The 18,286-nt window shown below is 42.7% G+C and overlaps 1 protein-coding gene across 7 annotated transcripts in view; it reads right to left on the reverse strand.

Moving 5' to 3' along the window:
• Positions 1-4,121: 4,121 nt before the first annotated feature.
• The window catches only part of myo18ab (myosin XVIIIA b), a 96,925-nt gene continuing 82,760 nt past the window's right edge, over positions 4,122-18,286 (reverse strand). For 5 of the 7 annotated variants that reach the window (XM_079354715.1, XM_079354714.1, XM_079354713.1 and 2 more), the window contains 3 exons: positions 12,773-12,895; positions 9,084-10,595; positions 7,115-7,252 (listed from right to left, as the gene is read on the reverse strand). In XM_079354715.1, coding sequence (XP_079210841.1) covers positions 9,089-10,595; positions 12,773-12,895 — 1,630 coding nt within the window. In that variant the 3' untranslated portion in view covers positions 7,115-7,252; positions 9,084-9,088. Of the gene's footprint in view, positions 7,253-9,083; positions 10,596-12,772; positions 12,896-18,286 lie in introns of all 7 variants that reach the window. The other 2 variants (XM_079354717.1, XM_079354716.1) reach the window with 1 other exon arrangement.

Raw genomic sequence — 18,286 nt, forward strand, 5'->3', positions numbered from 1 at the left:
TGTATGTATGCACAAGGATTGCAAGAAGTATTAATCATTAGCCCATGAAAAAAATCTTTTTCCTCAATACATTTAAATAACGTTTTCAATGATTACAATGTTGGATATGTTGTGTTTTCAGCTCCATTCCAACCAAATCAGGAGACAAATCCTGTGCCAATATTTGCACCAACAACAAAGATCCTCTGAACAAAAAGAAGGAAACAATTGAAGTGTTTGGGTACCTGAGAGTCCATGTTGAGGGAAGAAGCAGGCAGAGAGTCCAGCTGGAGCCTTGTTTCTTCTGCAGATCCTTTTGAATCCTGTTTACTATGTCAAGCTTTGACAAAAATCTTTGGATATTTGGCTTTGTTTAGAGTGTGTAAACACAGTGGAGGAGAAGTCGTGGATTACCTGGATTCTGACTGGATTGACTGAAAACTTCCAAGTGAGCTGCCATGTTGTCTGTAGCTCAATTAAACTCTTAAAGGGACAGTTCACTCCAACGACAAGCCTTTTGTTTTCTTCTTTCTCTCAGTTTCCTCCGATGATTTAGGAGGAGCTCCCGAGGGATCATGATGAGAATTTTTACTACTTCCTTACCGAGCTATGGTTTTGCCTTTGGTGATTTTTCCGAGTCAGGAAATCTTTTTTTAGTAATTTTTTTAATAAATACTCTGTCCGACACTACGATGCCAGTTTCTGCCTCCATTTCAGTGCTTCTGTAAGTGTACTTTAACATTTTCCCGGTGTTGATGAACAAGTAAAGAACATACTGGCGAGCAGAAACGAGTATGACGTAGCTTCTCGAAATGCAATATGATGACACTGGGGGCTCCCCAGTGGAGTGACATAAAGCCTCCCCCTGACTTCAAATCAAAGTCAGGGGGAGGACTGAGAGGATGTATTCCTCATCTCCATATTTTGGTCTTTATCTTGAATGTGAAACAGAAATAGGCAACCGATTATTTAAATGTATTTCTAGACAGACAGATGAATTTAATTTGAACAAGCCTTTGATTCCTGGTAGGTAGCAGGACTTAAAGAAACCAGCATGGACCTGAGGCATCACTGGTAGTTCTGGTCTCAGTGTGTCCAGGACATACGCTCTCCTCGCTCTTGTTTAGAGAAGACCACATCCAGGCGTCACAGCCCCTGAACAGATGACAGTTCAGAGGGGCTGCCAGCCGTTTCCCTGACACCAGGTCAGAGGCAACGACTGCGAGTCGGCCAAAAAACACGACAGACTGTCAGCCAAGGAGACGGTGGGGTGGGAGGGGACCTGCAGCAGCATTTGGAAGGCTAATAAGCTCCAAGTGAGAAGAAAACAGTGAAGGCATTGCATGTTTTCCCTGCGTCTGCTTGTCACTGTCTGTCTCTAGGGAAAAGGTGTGCGCTCTCTCTCTCTCTCTATCCATCTGTCTTCCCTCCATCCCTCCCCTCTTTTCCTGCTACAGGAGAAGAGGGAGCTACAGTGTCTGAAAGGCCAATTTCCATCACTCAGCTCATGAATACTGAACGGCCTCGAGTAGTTTTGATTAAAAAGGTAAAAAGGTCACAGACAGAAAATCTGCAATCTTCCCCCGGTCGGAGAGGGATTTCTGGGAAAACAGCTGATGGAAGAGGAGGAATAATTTCATTTTGAAACCAGAAGCTGTTTAAGCGAGATGAGTTTTTCATTTCATTCCTGATAGGAGAGAAATATAAGGCATTAACACGAGTGTCTGAATTTACCATTTCACGACGCAGAAAGTGCTGAGGCAGCAGACACTCTTTTCACACCAGCAACAAAAACTTTTTCACAATTTTCACGATATTCCGACACAAGGCGTCAACTGACCTGAGGTTGTGTTTTTTCTTTCGTTCGTGTATTTCGGTATTTGTCGTTTTACTGTACGTTACTGCTCCCTGTGTTTGGCCGCCCTGATTGTGCTCACCTGTGTCTCGTTAGCTCCTGATTGTGATTTAATCCCCGCGTGTCCTCCTACTCTTGTTGCATGTTGGTTGTGTGTTCTCGGTCGGTCCAGGGCCTTCCGTCTTGTTTTTTGCACCGATAACTTCTTACCTACGTAGGCCTACTGACTTGGACTGTTTATTACAATTCTTGTTACCGAACATTGGCTGTCTTGAGTTAACATTTTTGGGCCCATGTTTTGATCATGTCCTGCCTCCTGACAGCTTCTCCCCTCTGACAGGGAACATCTAATGTTCTGAGAGACTTTTAAAAAACAAACACATTTTAAGAAAGTTAAAATCCAGGAGGGTAAAATCAGGTTTCAACTCTCTTATTAAAAGACATTCTCTTTACACACATACAGGCCCAACATACACACACTAACCACTAGTCAATGGAGTCTGGCACAACATTAATTTTGGTTTGAACCTGAGCTTAAAGTAGCAAACACTGAGCTGCTCCTGCCCAACATGTGAAGATCCAATTCGTGATGATTTCCGGGGCAGCCGGCCTGTCGTCTTCTCGATGTCTGCAGGAGTGCGTGTGTGAAAAAGGGAGAAACTTCTGACATCCTGAGTGTGAGCAGCATCCGCTCGCTGCGTGTGAGCGCTCCCCTGCAGCACAGCCACAGTCTGGGAGGATTCACTTTCACTTACTGACTCCTCACAGGGTCTGACCTCGTCACAGGTCGCCTCCTGCAGGTTTTTTGCTTGTCGGTGAGACCACAGGTGGGGGGTCGGGGGGGGAGACTAACATGAAGAGCCAAACGTATTTGACCCATGAAGAGAAAAACAGCACGAGAGTGACCTTCCAGCATCCACGTATTTTCACAAAAATAAAACGCTTGAGTTCCTTGACATTTCCTCTGGCTCTTCATCATGTGACGAAGAAGGGTTTTATTTGTGGATTAACAAAGTCAAGATCCAAACACCGCTGTGATGCATATCGACGTGATACAAAGAAGAAGTGTAGTGTCAGAGTTTGGATGCAGTTAAAGTCTTAAGTCACTTTGAAATCAACTAAAAAATAGATTTGATGAAACATGAAGGAGTGTTCGCTCTCTGAAGTCTGAAGGACAAAATACAGAGCACACATCAAAATATCAGATTGAATATTGATCAGTGATGGAGGATAACATCTCTCTCAAGGACACACTCTGCAGAGGTTTGTCATATGAAAGCTCTGCTGGATGGTTCGGTGAAAATGCGACAGGCTTTGGGAGACCATTTATTTTTACTTTTTCCAGCACTTTGCACGATAGTCTTGTTCTGGCAATAAAGAATTGATTATCTGGTGTCTTTAACTTTCAGTAAAAGCAAAAATCAGCCTAAAGAAACAATTTGACATTTATTGTGATATTTCTTGATATCGACTGATACACAATTTGTATCTCACAAAAATACGTACAAAAAAGGGAGAAGGTACTTGTTGTTATAGGATGACCTTTAAGTGTTTTTTTAATGATTCAATATTTCTTGGTTGACTTTAAATCTGTTGATATTTCTATCAAAGAAGCCACACCAGGATCCCTTTCAAAAAGTGGGATTTGTACAGTATGTGTTTTTATCAAGTGAAAGTCTTTATCACCCGGAAGCTTGTGTTACAGAACTCCAAAACGCCTCTTACAACAAGAACAAATGACTTTAATTCATTCTGAGTTTGATTTCTTCCCAGTGTTACGTTGTTATGAGGATTTATTCATTGATATTTGAAGTCTAGGTCCTGTTTTGGTCTCGCCCTCCCTTGGTCTTAAATAGATGTTGATCCCTCAATGACTTGGTCTTATCTCGGTCCCGGATAGTGTGGTCCGGACTACAACACCACCTGCTGAAGCTTCAACTGAAGTAGATCCTTAAAAACAGAAATCCAGCTGTTGTTAGACATTCAGTTTTTGTTCAAACCTGGAGAGCTCATTCTAGTTTGAAGCTCTCTCAGCTGTAGAGTTTTTCTTTAATTAGAGGTGAAACACAATCTGCCGGGTTTGTCTCCATTGAAGGCTTCACAGGGTCAACGCTGCTCTCGACTTCTCTTAAAGAGGATAAAAGCCTCAGAAAAAACACACTGGCTCTTTTTGTTTCATGTGCATGCCCTGTGGACATGTGAGAACCGAAAGCACATTTAACTTCCAGATTTCAAGCGTGAAGTGAAGACAGAAAAACAAGTGGGACAGATCCACGCCTTCAGGCCGTTTAAAACAATCACCATCATTTATTTACAATATATTAAACTGTAATGCAAAATTTATAACAAGTGGTCAATTTGTTCAATAATGAAAATAAACATGAACTATTTTCAAAGCTAGCATGGCTCATACACATGTATATATAAATAGTGTGTGCAGTCAGCGATATTATGTCTGCTGTTTTTTTTTTTTTTTTGTTAAAGTCAGACACATCAGGGTCAAAAAAAAAACAAAAAAAACATTTCCACACGTGTCGACTGCATAGAGAATAAAAATGAAGAGTCTACAAAAAGCATGTGTAATAAGATTCACACCCAACATCTCCCACAACAAACAACATCCACATTTCTTTTTTTTTTTTTTTTTTTATCCCTAAAAGCACTTCTGGACTTTAAATGGCTTCCACACTAGCATAATGCAACAGACACATGACCACAGGGAGGGACGTCAGCGACCATGAAGATGCACGTTCCTTTCCCCCCCCCTTTGTGTTCGGAGGCATCGTCGGGGTTGAACAGACAGACAGGCCTCACAGACACAGAGCATGAGTTCACAGTATTCATTATCAAACAGGCTGTAGTGTGTCCAGTTCATGAAGATATACTTAGAGTACCAAAACGAGGCTTTTTAAAGACGAGGCTGCTCAGTTTCTACATCTTTCTTTTTCACACCAAAAACACATGAAAAGAATCCTTTCAGTTCATTCCATCGATGAGCTGATTCATCCGCAGGACTGGCGTCCAGAACAGCAGCTTGCAAAGCTGAGGGCTTCAACATGACCGTATGACTATCGAGGTGCCCCAAAGAGTCAGGTTTAGGATGTGCTGATACACAAGGAACTTCAGGTTACAGCTTCAAATTTAAGAGACAGGGTTTGTATTAATTACAATCAAGCAACATCTGGTCTGAAGATTTGCAGTTTCTCACATGCAGGTGAAATCTCTTGTGTAATTAATCTACTTTGATAGCGTAAGCAGAAACCAATTTAGACAATATGTTTCTCACTTTTTCTGAGTTGAACCCTTTGTTTGTTTGAAGCATCCATTGGTTCAATGACCACTGCAAGATTTAGCTCTGGGCTTCTGACCAGGAGAAATTTGCTGACATGTCAGACCCTTTATTAAAGGCATACACAAACAACTTAATACTAATGCCAACAGGAACAATTTCACTTTCCATAAGGATCAGTAAACAGAGTGAGATTCATTCTGTTCAGTTCGGAATAGAGACTGTGTGTCCACTTTTGTTGGCTACCTTTGTACGCATATATGTCATCCACCACTCCAACCATTGGTTTCTAAAGCAGACTTTTCATGCTCATTGATGGTGGTCGCCATAATAGACACCGTGTCTCTAACCGGCCATCGGTCGACCTAGTAACAGGCAAAGAGCGGGAGCTGAGGCGGGGCCTTGAACCTCCGAGCGAAAAGCAACAATCCGCCTGATGAGTTTGGCTGTAAATATTTTTATTTCTGCTGTTAAAATGGGCATTTTAGAACGGATGAAGAAGAAAAACGGATTTCGCAGCACGCCTAAATCGGACACACGATAAAACTGCAGGTTTGCACTTGGATGAAGCTAGCAGTTAGCCACAAACAACCTCCAGCTAACACTTCCCTTTTCATGCTTATTTTTTGTTAATAGTCTAAAAACTAACAAAACAAGAGGAGATCATTAGCTGCACTTCTCTGCATATGTCTGTTTGAACACAAAGGGTTAAACAAGAGATATAAACAAGTTCCTTCAATAAACTATGACGATTAATATTGTCAAGTTAGCAACCACACGAGGGGAGCATTTGAGGATTCTGAGAAGTGCAGACACTTTTCCATCAGTATGTTTGGAAAAGCTGAGAGTAGATGGTTTAAGGTCATGATGACATGTATCCACCTGACACATAATGTAAAAGGAGAAACCAATTTTCCTCTCATGTTGGTCTTTCCGTGTGATTTGATGCCACGTGAAAAATGTAGAAAAATAGCCGTCTGTCCCTTTAACATGCCGGTTCAGGATGTGATCTGAAGTTTTAGTGAGAAACCATTAAATAAGTGGTGCATACGGTCAAGTACATTCCCTTCAGAGAAGGAAAGCACGCCAGAGCTAAAACACAGATGACAAGCACAAGCACAGTCATCACTGAAGAATTCTGGTGAGTATTAAGTCAAATAGAAAAAAGACAAAGCGTTTCACAGAGGTAAAGCGTCCGGCAATTAATTAGCCTGACGGCCGTCCTCTGCGAGACGAAAAGTGTCACACATCAAAAACAAGAGATTCAAAATGGAGAAAAAAAGCTTCGCAGCAGTTAGCGATGCAATCCTCGTCCCCTGGAAGGAGGAGATCATTTGCCAGCAAAAGGCAAAAAAAACCAACAACTTTGCAGGCAAACAAAATGCGAGCAGATGAAGATGAGAGAGCGTTCAGCGCACAGAGCCGCAGCTGCAGAGGAGCCAGCTGTGGAGGAGCCCACTTACATCAAATGGCACTTATCCCCAAGAACAAAGAAGAAGAAGAAACAAAAAGGCTGGGACTTTTCCCACGACTCCAATAACAATAAGTACAAGAGTGTGCACGCATATTCTAACAAAGGCTTTTTTGGCAAATACATTGTACAATGCTAATACATGTTATTGTGGTGTATTATATTTTAAGAGAGACAGAGACAAAGAGAGAGAGAATCTTTTAGCACTGCAACCGTGAGTTCTTTGGCTCAGTTATAACTGTGATAACTTGAGTTTAACTGCTGCATGCATGCAACCAGCAGGTGTTAACGACGCAGCTGCTGAGCGTGCAGTGAGGTCACGCACGACTTTCTTGGTTTGCACAAAAAAAAAAAAAAAAACCCTGCGAGGATTTGACTGAGTGTTTGAGCATCTACAGTGTTTAAATGTTTTCCTGCAGGATAGTGAATTTCTGCCTGACCACATCTTTTTGGTCGCCTTTGCATGCAAACAGTCTCAGATGAATGAAAAGACTACGACGTGCTCTCGTGAGGCGTGTCCTCCCCGTCGTCCTCTTTCACATGGCTGCCGTATCTGTGTCTGGAGTAGTGAGAGCTCGGGGTCGCCCCGCCCTCTTTTTCTTCTTCTTCCTCTTCTTCATCAGATCCATTGAAGCAGTAGCGTCTTCGGCCAGTGGGGCTGCAACAGCAGTGAACAAACAGAGACATGAATCATTATCTGATCAAAGAAGTGCCAAGAAAGCCGAGTCCACTGAAACAGTACAATCCTCATTACTACTTTGAATTCATTCTCTGTGTTGCATACTTGATTGTTTACAGAAAATAAATGGCAAGAAAAAAAGTTTTGAAGAATTTCATACGGAAAAAAATATTTAACAGTAAACTCCTTGTTTTGAAGGCTTCTGAAAGTATAACTGGTAATGATCATTTAAAATGTGGCCTTATCTTAAAATACTCGAGGTCTCATTGTTTACATGAGAGTTTATGTTGTCAACATAATCCTCGATGAGACCCACTGCATCCACTGAAAGTTGTTTATGTCTCTGATTGTTACAGAGAGGACGCCTGTGTGTTTTAAGCAGAGACATCACTCTCTTTAACAACACCAGACTTCAAAGACAAAACCTCACATTTTCTGCAAGCTGAAGTAAGCGAATCAATGGAGTCTGGTCTGACAGTCGATGTAAGTCCTGAACAAAAAGGTCCATCTCTGTATGGATCCTCTCTGTAAAGCTGTCAGACCCTCACGGCGACTATCAGAGTCTGTCAGTGACCAAACAAGAACTTTTACTGAATTAACTGTGATCAGGGTGTGTTCACGTTGTCGCCATCGCAGCCTGTGATGGATTACTGGCTGAAGCAATTTACTGGAGCAATTCTACATTTAAGATGGTCGCTGCCAAAAGGCCAAACTGGAGACTTCTTTAAAGTAATCCACAATGAAAAACATGCCGTCCCTCCACGGTGGATTTAAGTGCTGAATTTATCAGGAACAACCTTTCGTGAAGAGACTATTACGTTTTACTTTAAAATCTTATAACTTTACAAATAAATGGAAGGTTTCAAATCGTTTTTTTGAATTGACAAACATGTAAGCAGAGTAATAATGAGGTTCATATCATTAACTTGATCTGGTGTGCTGCAGTGTTTTGAACTCTCTTAACCAGCGCTCGCATCTTGAGGGCACAAAATCATGCAATGCATTTTTATTTTAGCATGCAGCACTGATAACGAATACAACATCTATGCTGTTCAAAAAAACAAACCAAGCTCTGTGAGTTCATCCTCTTAATACTCTTACACTTGCAAGTGTTAATGCATGAAAAAAAAAAAAAAACATCGAGAGAACCAATAATAAGGAAAACTTCTAAAATGACTTGAGATTTTTTTTTTTCTCCATTCCTCCTCTGAGGCAAGAAACATACAATTCCAATCCCGGTTTACAGCTCAGCCCAGTTGTTTTTTTCCTTCATTTTATTTAGCATTCTATCTGCTTAAATTTTGCAAACTGGGGGTTAATTACTGTCAACTGTGCATCTCAGATGAATTTGCCAGTTGCTGTAAATCAATGCTTGGGGTCTAATTACGCCTGCAGCGTTGGGGCTGGAAGATAAAAAGCGATTCTGGCCTCTTTTAATTGACTCCTGTTATTTTTACCTTTCTGGGGCCATAAATCAATGTGACATCTCAGGAGTAATTAACGGCTGAGTTTACATCCCTGTTGGGTGAAGCATCTCACCAACTCCACTTCCCGGTGTGGTAAAACAAGTCGTTTCAGCTCCCCCAAAGGGTCCTCAATCAAAGCCTGAACACTTCTGAACCAGTGAACAGACAGCATTAGAGGTTTTTACCTAAAGCTGAATATGTGAGGTCACATCAAACATTGTTAGCATGCCAAAGACGTCAAATCCAACGCAAAAATTTGAATTGAAAATGTGGAGGTGTGAGCTGATTGGTTAGGTCACTCCATGCTTTAACAACACGCCTTGTTCAGGGGAACCAGAACCTGCCTGCCTCAGTCACTGTCAGGCCGGTAGAGGTACTTCATCATCAGGCTGTCCACCTTCTTCTTCCTCTTCTTGTCGTCCTTTTTGTCCCCTTGCTGGTTCTCGCTTGGTGGCCTCGCCTCCTCTGCGTCTTCTGGACTGGACATCTTCCGAGTTGGGGCCCTTTTCACACTGCTGGAGCTTCGGTAGGAAATGGTTGAGGCCCCTGAGCTCGAGTCCGATCCAGACTCAGATTCTGAAGATGAAGAGGAAGACGAGGATGAAGAGGAAGATTGGTCCCTCTTCTTGGACTTTTTCTTGGACTTTTTGGACCTCCTCTTGGAGCTGCTCCTGTGCCGACGGTCTTCTCCTGAGCTGTCGGACTCGGAGCTGTGGCTCCTCTTCTTTTTCTTGCCCTTTCCTTTGCTCTTGCTGCGATGGCGGCGGCGGCTGCTGCTGCTGGTGCTGCGGGTCGGTCTCATGCAGTCCACGGCTGACGCAGATCGTCTCAGACTGCTGACGGGGCGAGCACTGTCTCGCTTCAGCGTGCCGTCTTCTTCATCTTTCTTGGACTTGTCTTCATCACACTCCGAGTCTTCCAAGCTCCTGCGCTTGAATTGAATAGGCTTGAAGCTCAGCACCTCGTTGATGGCTTTCTCGAGGTCAGGGTCCAGGTAGTTCCGGTGACTGACTGTTTTGATGTCCATGGTATCGATTGGGTCATTCTCGGATGTTGTCGCTCTGGCTTGAGATGGAGGCATGGAGATACTTCTGCCGATGGATGAGTGAGGACTGTACGCGGATCGCTCTGTGAAGGCAACGCTTCGACTGTCATCGATATCAACGTCAAACTCGCTCAGGCGGCAGCTCCGTGCCAGTGACATATGGGAGTCGGCTCGGCTCACACTTCCAGGACTGCGACCCCCTGACCGTCTGCTGAACGAAGGACTACTGGGAGTGCTGGAATACACTGACCGTCCACCTCTGTCCTGTTCGAAGCGTGAGGTGGTTCGGCGGCCTCCAAGAGGGCTTGACAGACCTAAGCTGATGGTGGACTTGGCGTCATCCTCCGGGCTTAACCCTAGACGCGTGGATGCCCGACTCGGTGCAGTGAATGAATAGGTGGATTCTTTGTCGAGGTCGCCCCAGCGGCTGTCCATGCCTTTCCTGGCTCGGCTGTTGGCTTCAGAATACGCCTGAGAAATGACAGATTCTCTACCGTTCAAGTCATCGCCTGCCTGAGACTTCCTCCTGGAGCTGACGGAGTAAGAGTCGTTCTGGAGATCGGTGCTTTTGGGTTTCGTTTTATGGAAGGACAGAGTGTCTTCTGAATCAGCGTTCTCCTTAAGTGCACTGAAGAGGGCGTCCCCTTTGCCACCGATGGAATCAAGGTTGGATCGTTTTCTGTAGCTGAGGGAGCTCATGACCGACACCGACCTGCTCGACTCGACCTCTTTACCCTCTTTATTTACCTCTTTCCATTCCTTACCCTCTTTCCACTCTTTCCCTTCTTTCGAGTCTACATTAACAGCAAATCTAGAGAGAAACAACAACGGAGAGGACATAGGAATGAAGACAAAGGGAGAGAAAATGACAAAGACGAGACATTGGATCAAGAGGTGGTGAGTGAAAGAGGAGAATGAAGAACAAATTAATCAAAATTGAAATGTGAGGAGAAATGTAAGAGCTGGAAATGAACCAAAAATAAAAGGTACAGTAATGACATAAAAGAAAAGGATTAAGAGGAGTGCAAATGGAGACAACCAGCAGGGAATAACGAGGCCACTTTCTGTCCAAACAACACAATCATCTGACTGCCCACCGAGGACGAACAAAGGCCAGAGTCATGACAACAATGGGAACATCCTGCACTCAAATACCACGTTAAAGCAAACAGAACATTTGTGTAACTAACGCGTACTGACCAGACAATGTGAGACTCAAACATTCACACAGCCATTGTGTCTGTCACATACAGTACGCTACTAACTCATGTACTTATCATGATTTAAGTTCCACTCTTCTAAGAAAATATGAAGGATTTCAATGTGGAACTGTAGTTCTCTAAAGACAAGCAGTTGAGCATGATGATTACATGTTGTATGATTTGGTATGGATCATTAATTAACAGTGAAATTCAAAGCTCAAAGTTGTCTTTTTGTAATCAGTGAGCTTCATTAGATCTATTGGCTTTATTACAGTGCTAATGTAAAATGAAATGGCAGAACTGATGTATAAAACATTCATTTAGTTTTTATTTGGCTTATTTAATGATTGTGGCGTAGCGTTCTTTAAACAATCACAATACTCCTCATAATGTTAGACCACGTTCGAGCACACCGTCCCCTGGGTGCTGGATCCAAAAAACACACAAGTAAGGAAGGAGAGCAAAACATGACCTGCACACCAAGAAGCTCCCTTAAAGTCACGTTTCCAGCCAACATGTTGAGAGCATGTTCCTCCATCGGGAGCTTCTGGGTGTGCGGATCTTGTTCGGCTTTTCCAACCACAACTCTGAACAACGTATACAGTACCTGCAAGAAAAGTCAAAGTTTTATTTATTTTATTTTTTTTGGTAAACTCTTGTTTTAAATGTTTCCAACACAACAATGAAACGACAGTATCAAATCAAAATGACTGGACAGCTCCCTTCAAGTGCAGCCAACACATTTAGAGCTCCCGCTACTGAAATATATCAGTGCAGACCATTAGCTCCGCCTCCTCCATGTTAACAGATGAGACAAACTTACATAACTTTCTCCTCAAACAAACTCTCTGACATTATAGCTCTGATCATGATAATCACTGTCATATGTAAGTGTTCTGAGACGCCTAATTTTAATTATTAATTTGATGCTATAAAAAAATGTAAAACCATGATTGACAGCTGTGTTGACAAATACAGTTCATTCAGCGCAACGTGCACCATATTAGAGGAGAGCAGTGAATACGAACATAATCATTCATCTTTCTCTAACAGTGAGTGTGTGCTCCAAACTGACACAGGAAGCTGCTCTGGCGTGGACTGAACCCACCGGAGGGACCTCTGATGTTTTATCAGTAAGTTTAAGTGTTTTAAGTGACAGTCCGACTGAACGATCTCTGGCTCCCAATGACGTCACGAGAGCAACATGTAGAGACTCTTTGTCCGTCTTTGTTCACTTGCTGTGAGAAGTGACGTTGTACTTGTACTCATTTACATGTGACTTAAAGTCCCAGGAAGTTAAATGATGCCGCTAAAGTGGGAAGTGCATGAATCTCTCTGTGTTTGCTGACGGGGACACGCTGCTAACCGAGATTTAAAAACTCCCAAAGTTTTTAAAGTTGGGAGTGGCTCAGCTGGGAGAGGGAAGTTAAATCTTCAGGTGAGGAGACAAATCTAGGGCAATCGAAGCTGTCAGCCTGCAGACACATTCATTAATCTCAGCGCGCGGGCTCAGGTAGACGATGCCAGCTGGCCATCGGGCATGTCGATAAATCTGCTCGGGAGATGGTTTGTTTTTGAAAAAAGAAAGTTCCCTCTTCACCAAGAGGCTGACAGCAAAGACAAAGCAGTGAGAAAAACACATTTAGGAAAAGCATTGGTATTATTTCTGTAGAATATTCTGCTCTGCTTTATTTCCTCTGGGTCAGATCATGTAAAACAGACAAATCTTTCCAGCACAAGAACTGCTGCTTGAGTGACAGAAACGGCAGCAGCTGTAAGTACTGACCTGGAGCTCTTGAGGCTGCCGTCGTCTGAAAGGTTCTTGGCCGAACCTTTGCTTTTGGACAACCAGGACTTCACCCCATCCACTCGATCCTCCAGCTCAGAGTCTGTGTCTGAATCCCCCTGACTGGTGAGGAGTCAGAGACAGGACAGCAAGTCAGAGGAAGGTTATAAAGAGCGAGCCACGCTAAGAGAGGAACGTTCAAATAAGAGGCATGTTAGTGCAAAGAGGAGGGTCAACACTGGTAGAATCGATCCTGTGAGTCTCTGTGGAAGCAGGCTGTACGTGTTAGTGTGGCAGCAGAGAGGGATTGTGGCGTTTATTCTGGATGAAAGGCAGCTCATGCAGTCAGCTCAGAGAGCCCCTGTAAACACACAAACATGCCCACGACAGGTTGTAAAGCTGCAGACACCACAGCAGCATTCTCACTGTTGTCGTTGTCAGACGAGTACTTTCTGTTCTGCAGTCAGCTACAACAAACACTTTACCTTTTCTCGTCCAGAGCTGCTTCGAAGCTCGAGTGCAACCATGACAGGAAGAAAACCCAAACACAGAGCCTTATTTTTACAGCCTTTTAATGTCACAGCTTCCTCTCTCGTGTCTTTTAGTTATGAAATGAAGTTGCGTAACAGAGTCATTGCTGATGTCGGGGTTGAGTGATATGATGGTACAGTGTAGCAGCAGGAGAGAACAGGAAACACTTTCACTTTCCTCGCATGAATATTTTGAACATTTCTGCGAGTCCAGCTGCATTTGATGGAAACGTGATGTGTACAAACACGGAGAAGTTTGATGTAATGAAGGAGCAATAACCCCACCCAAAAACAAAACCTCTGCTCAGTGGACAAAAAAGATATATCCTTCACTTGATAATCATTTCCATTAGCTGTCGTGCACGCGTCCTCTCATCATTTCAGCTCTTGACAGAATGATTTCGTACACAGCTGGGCACTGCACTGTTTTTCCTCTCAATTATCATTACATGTTCACAAACCACGGCGAGACGGGGAGTAAAAGAGAGGGCTTGTCATAAAATTTGACACGGATGGAGAGAGCGCCACACTCATTAAGTGCCGTCAGAGCCCAGCGCTTGTGTGGCGCTGTGAAATTAAGTTGTTACAGCTTAATAGTCCTGCAGAGACGTGGCAGGGGCGGCTCTGCATCTGTTCCACAACGACTTCTATCGTGTGCAGAGAAAAATATTCTGCTCCCCAGCACAAAAAAGTACCACCTATAATTAAAAACATTAGCAGGCAGAGACAAAAGCTCGCTGCTTTTCAAAGAGGAGATCTGCCCAGTGAGATTTAAACGCGCGGCTTTTATAGAATACAATCACCTCGGCTGGTGGCTGCATTCACACTGGAGAAGAGGGAGGGAGGGATGGGAGGAAGGATGGGGGCGACGGACTCTTTAAGCTGTAATTAGCTGTGCAGAGCATGCCTCAACTATTATAGTCAACCCGGGGACTCGCTGCTGCCGACTGTTCTGATGACGGAGCAGCAGACTCTTTGTCAGAGAAGACTGTGCAAACATCATTTAACGAGCGGTGAGGACACTCCGACGAGAGGTCACAGAAACTAAAATCCATGTTTTAGAATCAAACACTGAAATCTCTTCAAAGATTTGGATGTTGGTTGGTTTCTGAGGGTCATTAATTACCAGGACTTGACTCCACACAATAAGACTCCTTAGACTCAGATTGAGCAACCTCGAATAATCTGTGACGTTCTCAAAGCTCGGAGCGAACAACGACAAGTTCCCAAACATCCCTGTAGATATCAGGAAGAGCTGTTGACTTAGTCTCTAGACATCAAGAACAGGGAATTAACATGCCACATTTAATTAAGTAGTTACCGAAATTCAACCACACATCTTCTCTAAAGCTCGGCAAAATGTATATTCTAACGTCTTTTATCACTGGAAACACTTTTTCTAAATAACTCCTTCATTGGGAAATCGTGAATTTGAAATTGGGGAAATGATGAAAAGATTGTTTTTCACCAAATGACTGCAAAACGTTAACTTTTTCCCCCAGCTTTTTTCACAAATGGATTAGAAGAACGTTTCTTTTATACATTGTTTTAAATGATTAGCAGACTTTGTCCAAAGGGGGGCGTCAAAATCCACACAGACAGGGGACAACATCATGTCCTTTTATTTGTCTTCAAAACTAATGTCTGTCGTAACGAGCAGCAGCGTCTCAAGAGCAAAATCTAAAAAATCAAAAAAGAAATCAAAAAAATAAAATCAAAATCCGTGTATAAAAAAGTTGTTTAGTTTGACCTACTTTAAGGTTTTCTCACATTTTGTGCCTGTAACAAAGTCTGAATCCAGCCCTCTGCAGGAATCAGGAGAACCCAACATTTTTTAAGGATTAAAGTTATCCCAGTCCTGTCTTAAAGTTTTGAACACAAACTGGACGTAAAACAAATCAGCTAGCAGTTATTGTCTGATTCTGTTATCTTTCTTTTTCCTCCTTCTGAACAATTAATTTCAAGATCCAAAGCATTTCATCAATCCAGATTTCTTTTGAAATAGTGATAAAGATGAGATTCTTGGTTTTACTCCGTTCCTGAAGTGCGGCCCGGCTAAACCCTGACCCGCAGGATCCTTCTGATCTCTGAAGGCAGTCCTTTACAGCGTTTTAATGGGCTCTGAAGCTCCTTCAGTGTGCGACTAGTGATGCCTTAGTGTTTCCCTGAATGACTCAGGAGGTCATTTGTTCCCGCAGCTGTCAGATATTTAAATGAACATTAATAGCTGTGGCTCTGAGTCACGCCTGTGAATTCTGTCTCAAAAGGTTTCTGAGGTATTTGTTTTTTATTCACTTGTTGTGTACTGCAGTTGCACTGTCGTTAATGTGTGACTAATCTAATGAAATGTAAAGCTGAACACACAAACAACATCTGCATGAAAGTAACTGATTTATCATTCACTTTAGAATATCATCATGTTTCTACGCCTCTGGTCACAGAGAGATACTTCCCTCTGTGACTAACATGTTTTCAGACCCACTTGGGACTGAGGGTTTTTTTTATTTTTTTTATAGTATTTTCCCACTACGTGCTTGATGACCTGAAAACCAGTTAAAGAGAAATAATGACTCTTGGAAAAAAGTTCCTCTAATTCTGCAGCTGAGAAAACTTTGGACTGTCATTATTCTCAGAGGCTCTCCTATCTGTGGACACTTTCCTGATACATTCAGAGCACATAGAGCCCTCTCTCAGGTCTGCACACACAACCACAATGGTGGGCACTATGTAATTGAGCGCTTCACACACCGTGTCAACCACAATTTATGTCCTTGACCACCACACCATTAGTTAAGGCCTGCTGAAAGCCTGGGGGAGGCAAACAAACACAGCGCTGAGGAGACATTAATTGTCTGTGACACTCTGCCGCCATTGGTTGTACATCTCTGTTACACACTATTACATTCATCATTAGCTTGTATGGATCCTCCTCTGCGCCTCTGTGAGCCCTGGGTCTTACAGACACCCCGTTCCTGCCCCTGTTAGAGAAGGCTGTGGACCGGGTGCCGTCCCTGTAGCTCTGCAGCTCAGACGGACATATGCGTCCGCTCAGAGACCATTAGGAGACTCGCTTTTTTTTTTAAAGCTCTGCTCATTTACAGTGTGACACAAAAAGGTAACGCTGTTAATCTCCCCCTGCAGTGAGCCTGGAGTTCAGAACAATATGAACCACGCTTATCCGAACAGTCATTTATTAACTGAGCTACTGAACTCACTACACCCATGACTGTTCACAGTCCAGTTTCAGGGCTGAAGAGGCCTTCAGGACTTGAATGTTAGGAAGAAAAATATCAAGAGGTGTTTCTTCTTCCTGCGAGCGTCTGAGTGGGCGCACTGATTCGATGTTTGACGGCTCAGTAAATCTGTCTTGCTCTCTTGGGACCGTCTTGTCTGAGAAAAGAGGACTTGGTTTTTATTTACTTCAGGGAACAGTTACAAGAGTAGGGCTGTCACTAAAAAGAGGAATCTTAAATCAATACCTGTTGATGTTTTATTATGCATTTAGATCATGCCCGCGATCACGTGGTTAATGTTTCAGTTTCCATTAAAGTTCAGATATTCTTCTTTTCCACAAGTGTAAAGAAGTCTCAGAACTCCTCAGAACATGTGTGTGAAGTTTCTAAATCCACTCTGATCCTGTATTTGATCATGTTTATAAACCCCTCTATTTCAGCCCTGCTCAGAACAGGCTGTTTCTGTGTCTGTAGCTTTAAATATGTAAATGAGCTGTGTCTGACCTTTTTATCATAATTTCAGACATAATTAAACTCCGGATGTTTTAAATGTAAATTCTGGTCACAGGGACAAAAGCAGGGAAACAACTAAAACGCCTCTAGAGGAACTGGACCCCAGTTGGAATGAGGACTCCTTGTGTGACTTTCATCTGGTCTCTTGTTTTTTTTTTTATTGTCTTGTCTTTACACTTAATCCAGTAGTAACAGGACACAAAAATTAAACACCCCGACTCCTCTATGAGTCATGCACATGCCCAGGATTTGCTAAATATTGTTTGCAGAGGTGTTGCAGAATAAAGGGCAGCACAATTAGCATCTTATTACCTCTGTTGTTGACATTTAAAAGACACATTTTAAGCTGGAACGTGTGTGGGTTTAGCCAAGGATCAAGAAAATGTGAATTTGAGGCCGTTTAATGTGAGTTAAATTGTTGAGTTCTGATGTTTTTGAATGAGTTGCCATTTTTGTCTCGCTATAAGTAGCAAATATCTCATCCAGGAAAGGCGGTGGAATTTGAAACACGTTTTATCGTCAGCATATTCATCAATCTAAAAGACTGGCACGTTTCACTGTCTCCAGAAGGAGATAAGTCAAGATTTATTACATAAACATCTGCAGGGTTTCAATGTTGCTTTTGTTTCTTTGTTTTTTAATGGTATCTGGACTTGAGCTTGTATCGTTCTTTTCTCGTCTTTCTAGACTACTCAACGAGTTTTCACACCTACACATTCACACACTGATGGAAGAGGCTGCTGTGTAATGTGAGGAGTAACTCATCTCATACACATTCATACACTCGTCACGAGGCAGTGAAAGCAACTTGGGGTTAAGTGCCTTGCCTAAGGACACATCAGACGTGACTGCAGGGGATCGAACCCCTGACCTTCAGGTTAAGAGACAAACTGAGCCTCGGCAATTTAAACCTATCACACTGAAGACAGAAGCATAGTCTAAAACAAACAGGAACAAAAACACCCTGTCAAAGAAGATCTTTATGTTGTAGGGAATAAAAAAAACCTTGATTTAATTTAGAGATATTTTAAGGACTTCAAATGTAGGTCTCTGCCTTCAGGGTTTTGTTGGTTTTTAAAGCTTAAGTGGATTTTAAACTGGATCAATATTTATGAAACAAAATGTAAACATGCATAATTTAGAGTTTTCTCCAAACACAGAGAGATCAGCTCATTAAAATCCTGACATCTTTGTTCTGTTTTCTTTAACTCTGATAAAATCCTTCAAATTGTTCGAAA

Source organism: Symphodus melops (assembly GCF_947650265.1).
Source record: "Symphodus melops genome assembly, chromosome: 10".
Lineage (NCBI taxonomy): Eukaryota > Metazoa > Chordata > Actinopteri > Labriformes > Labridae > Symphodus > Symphodus melops.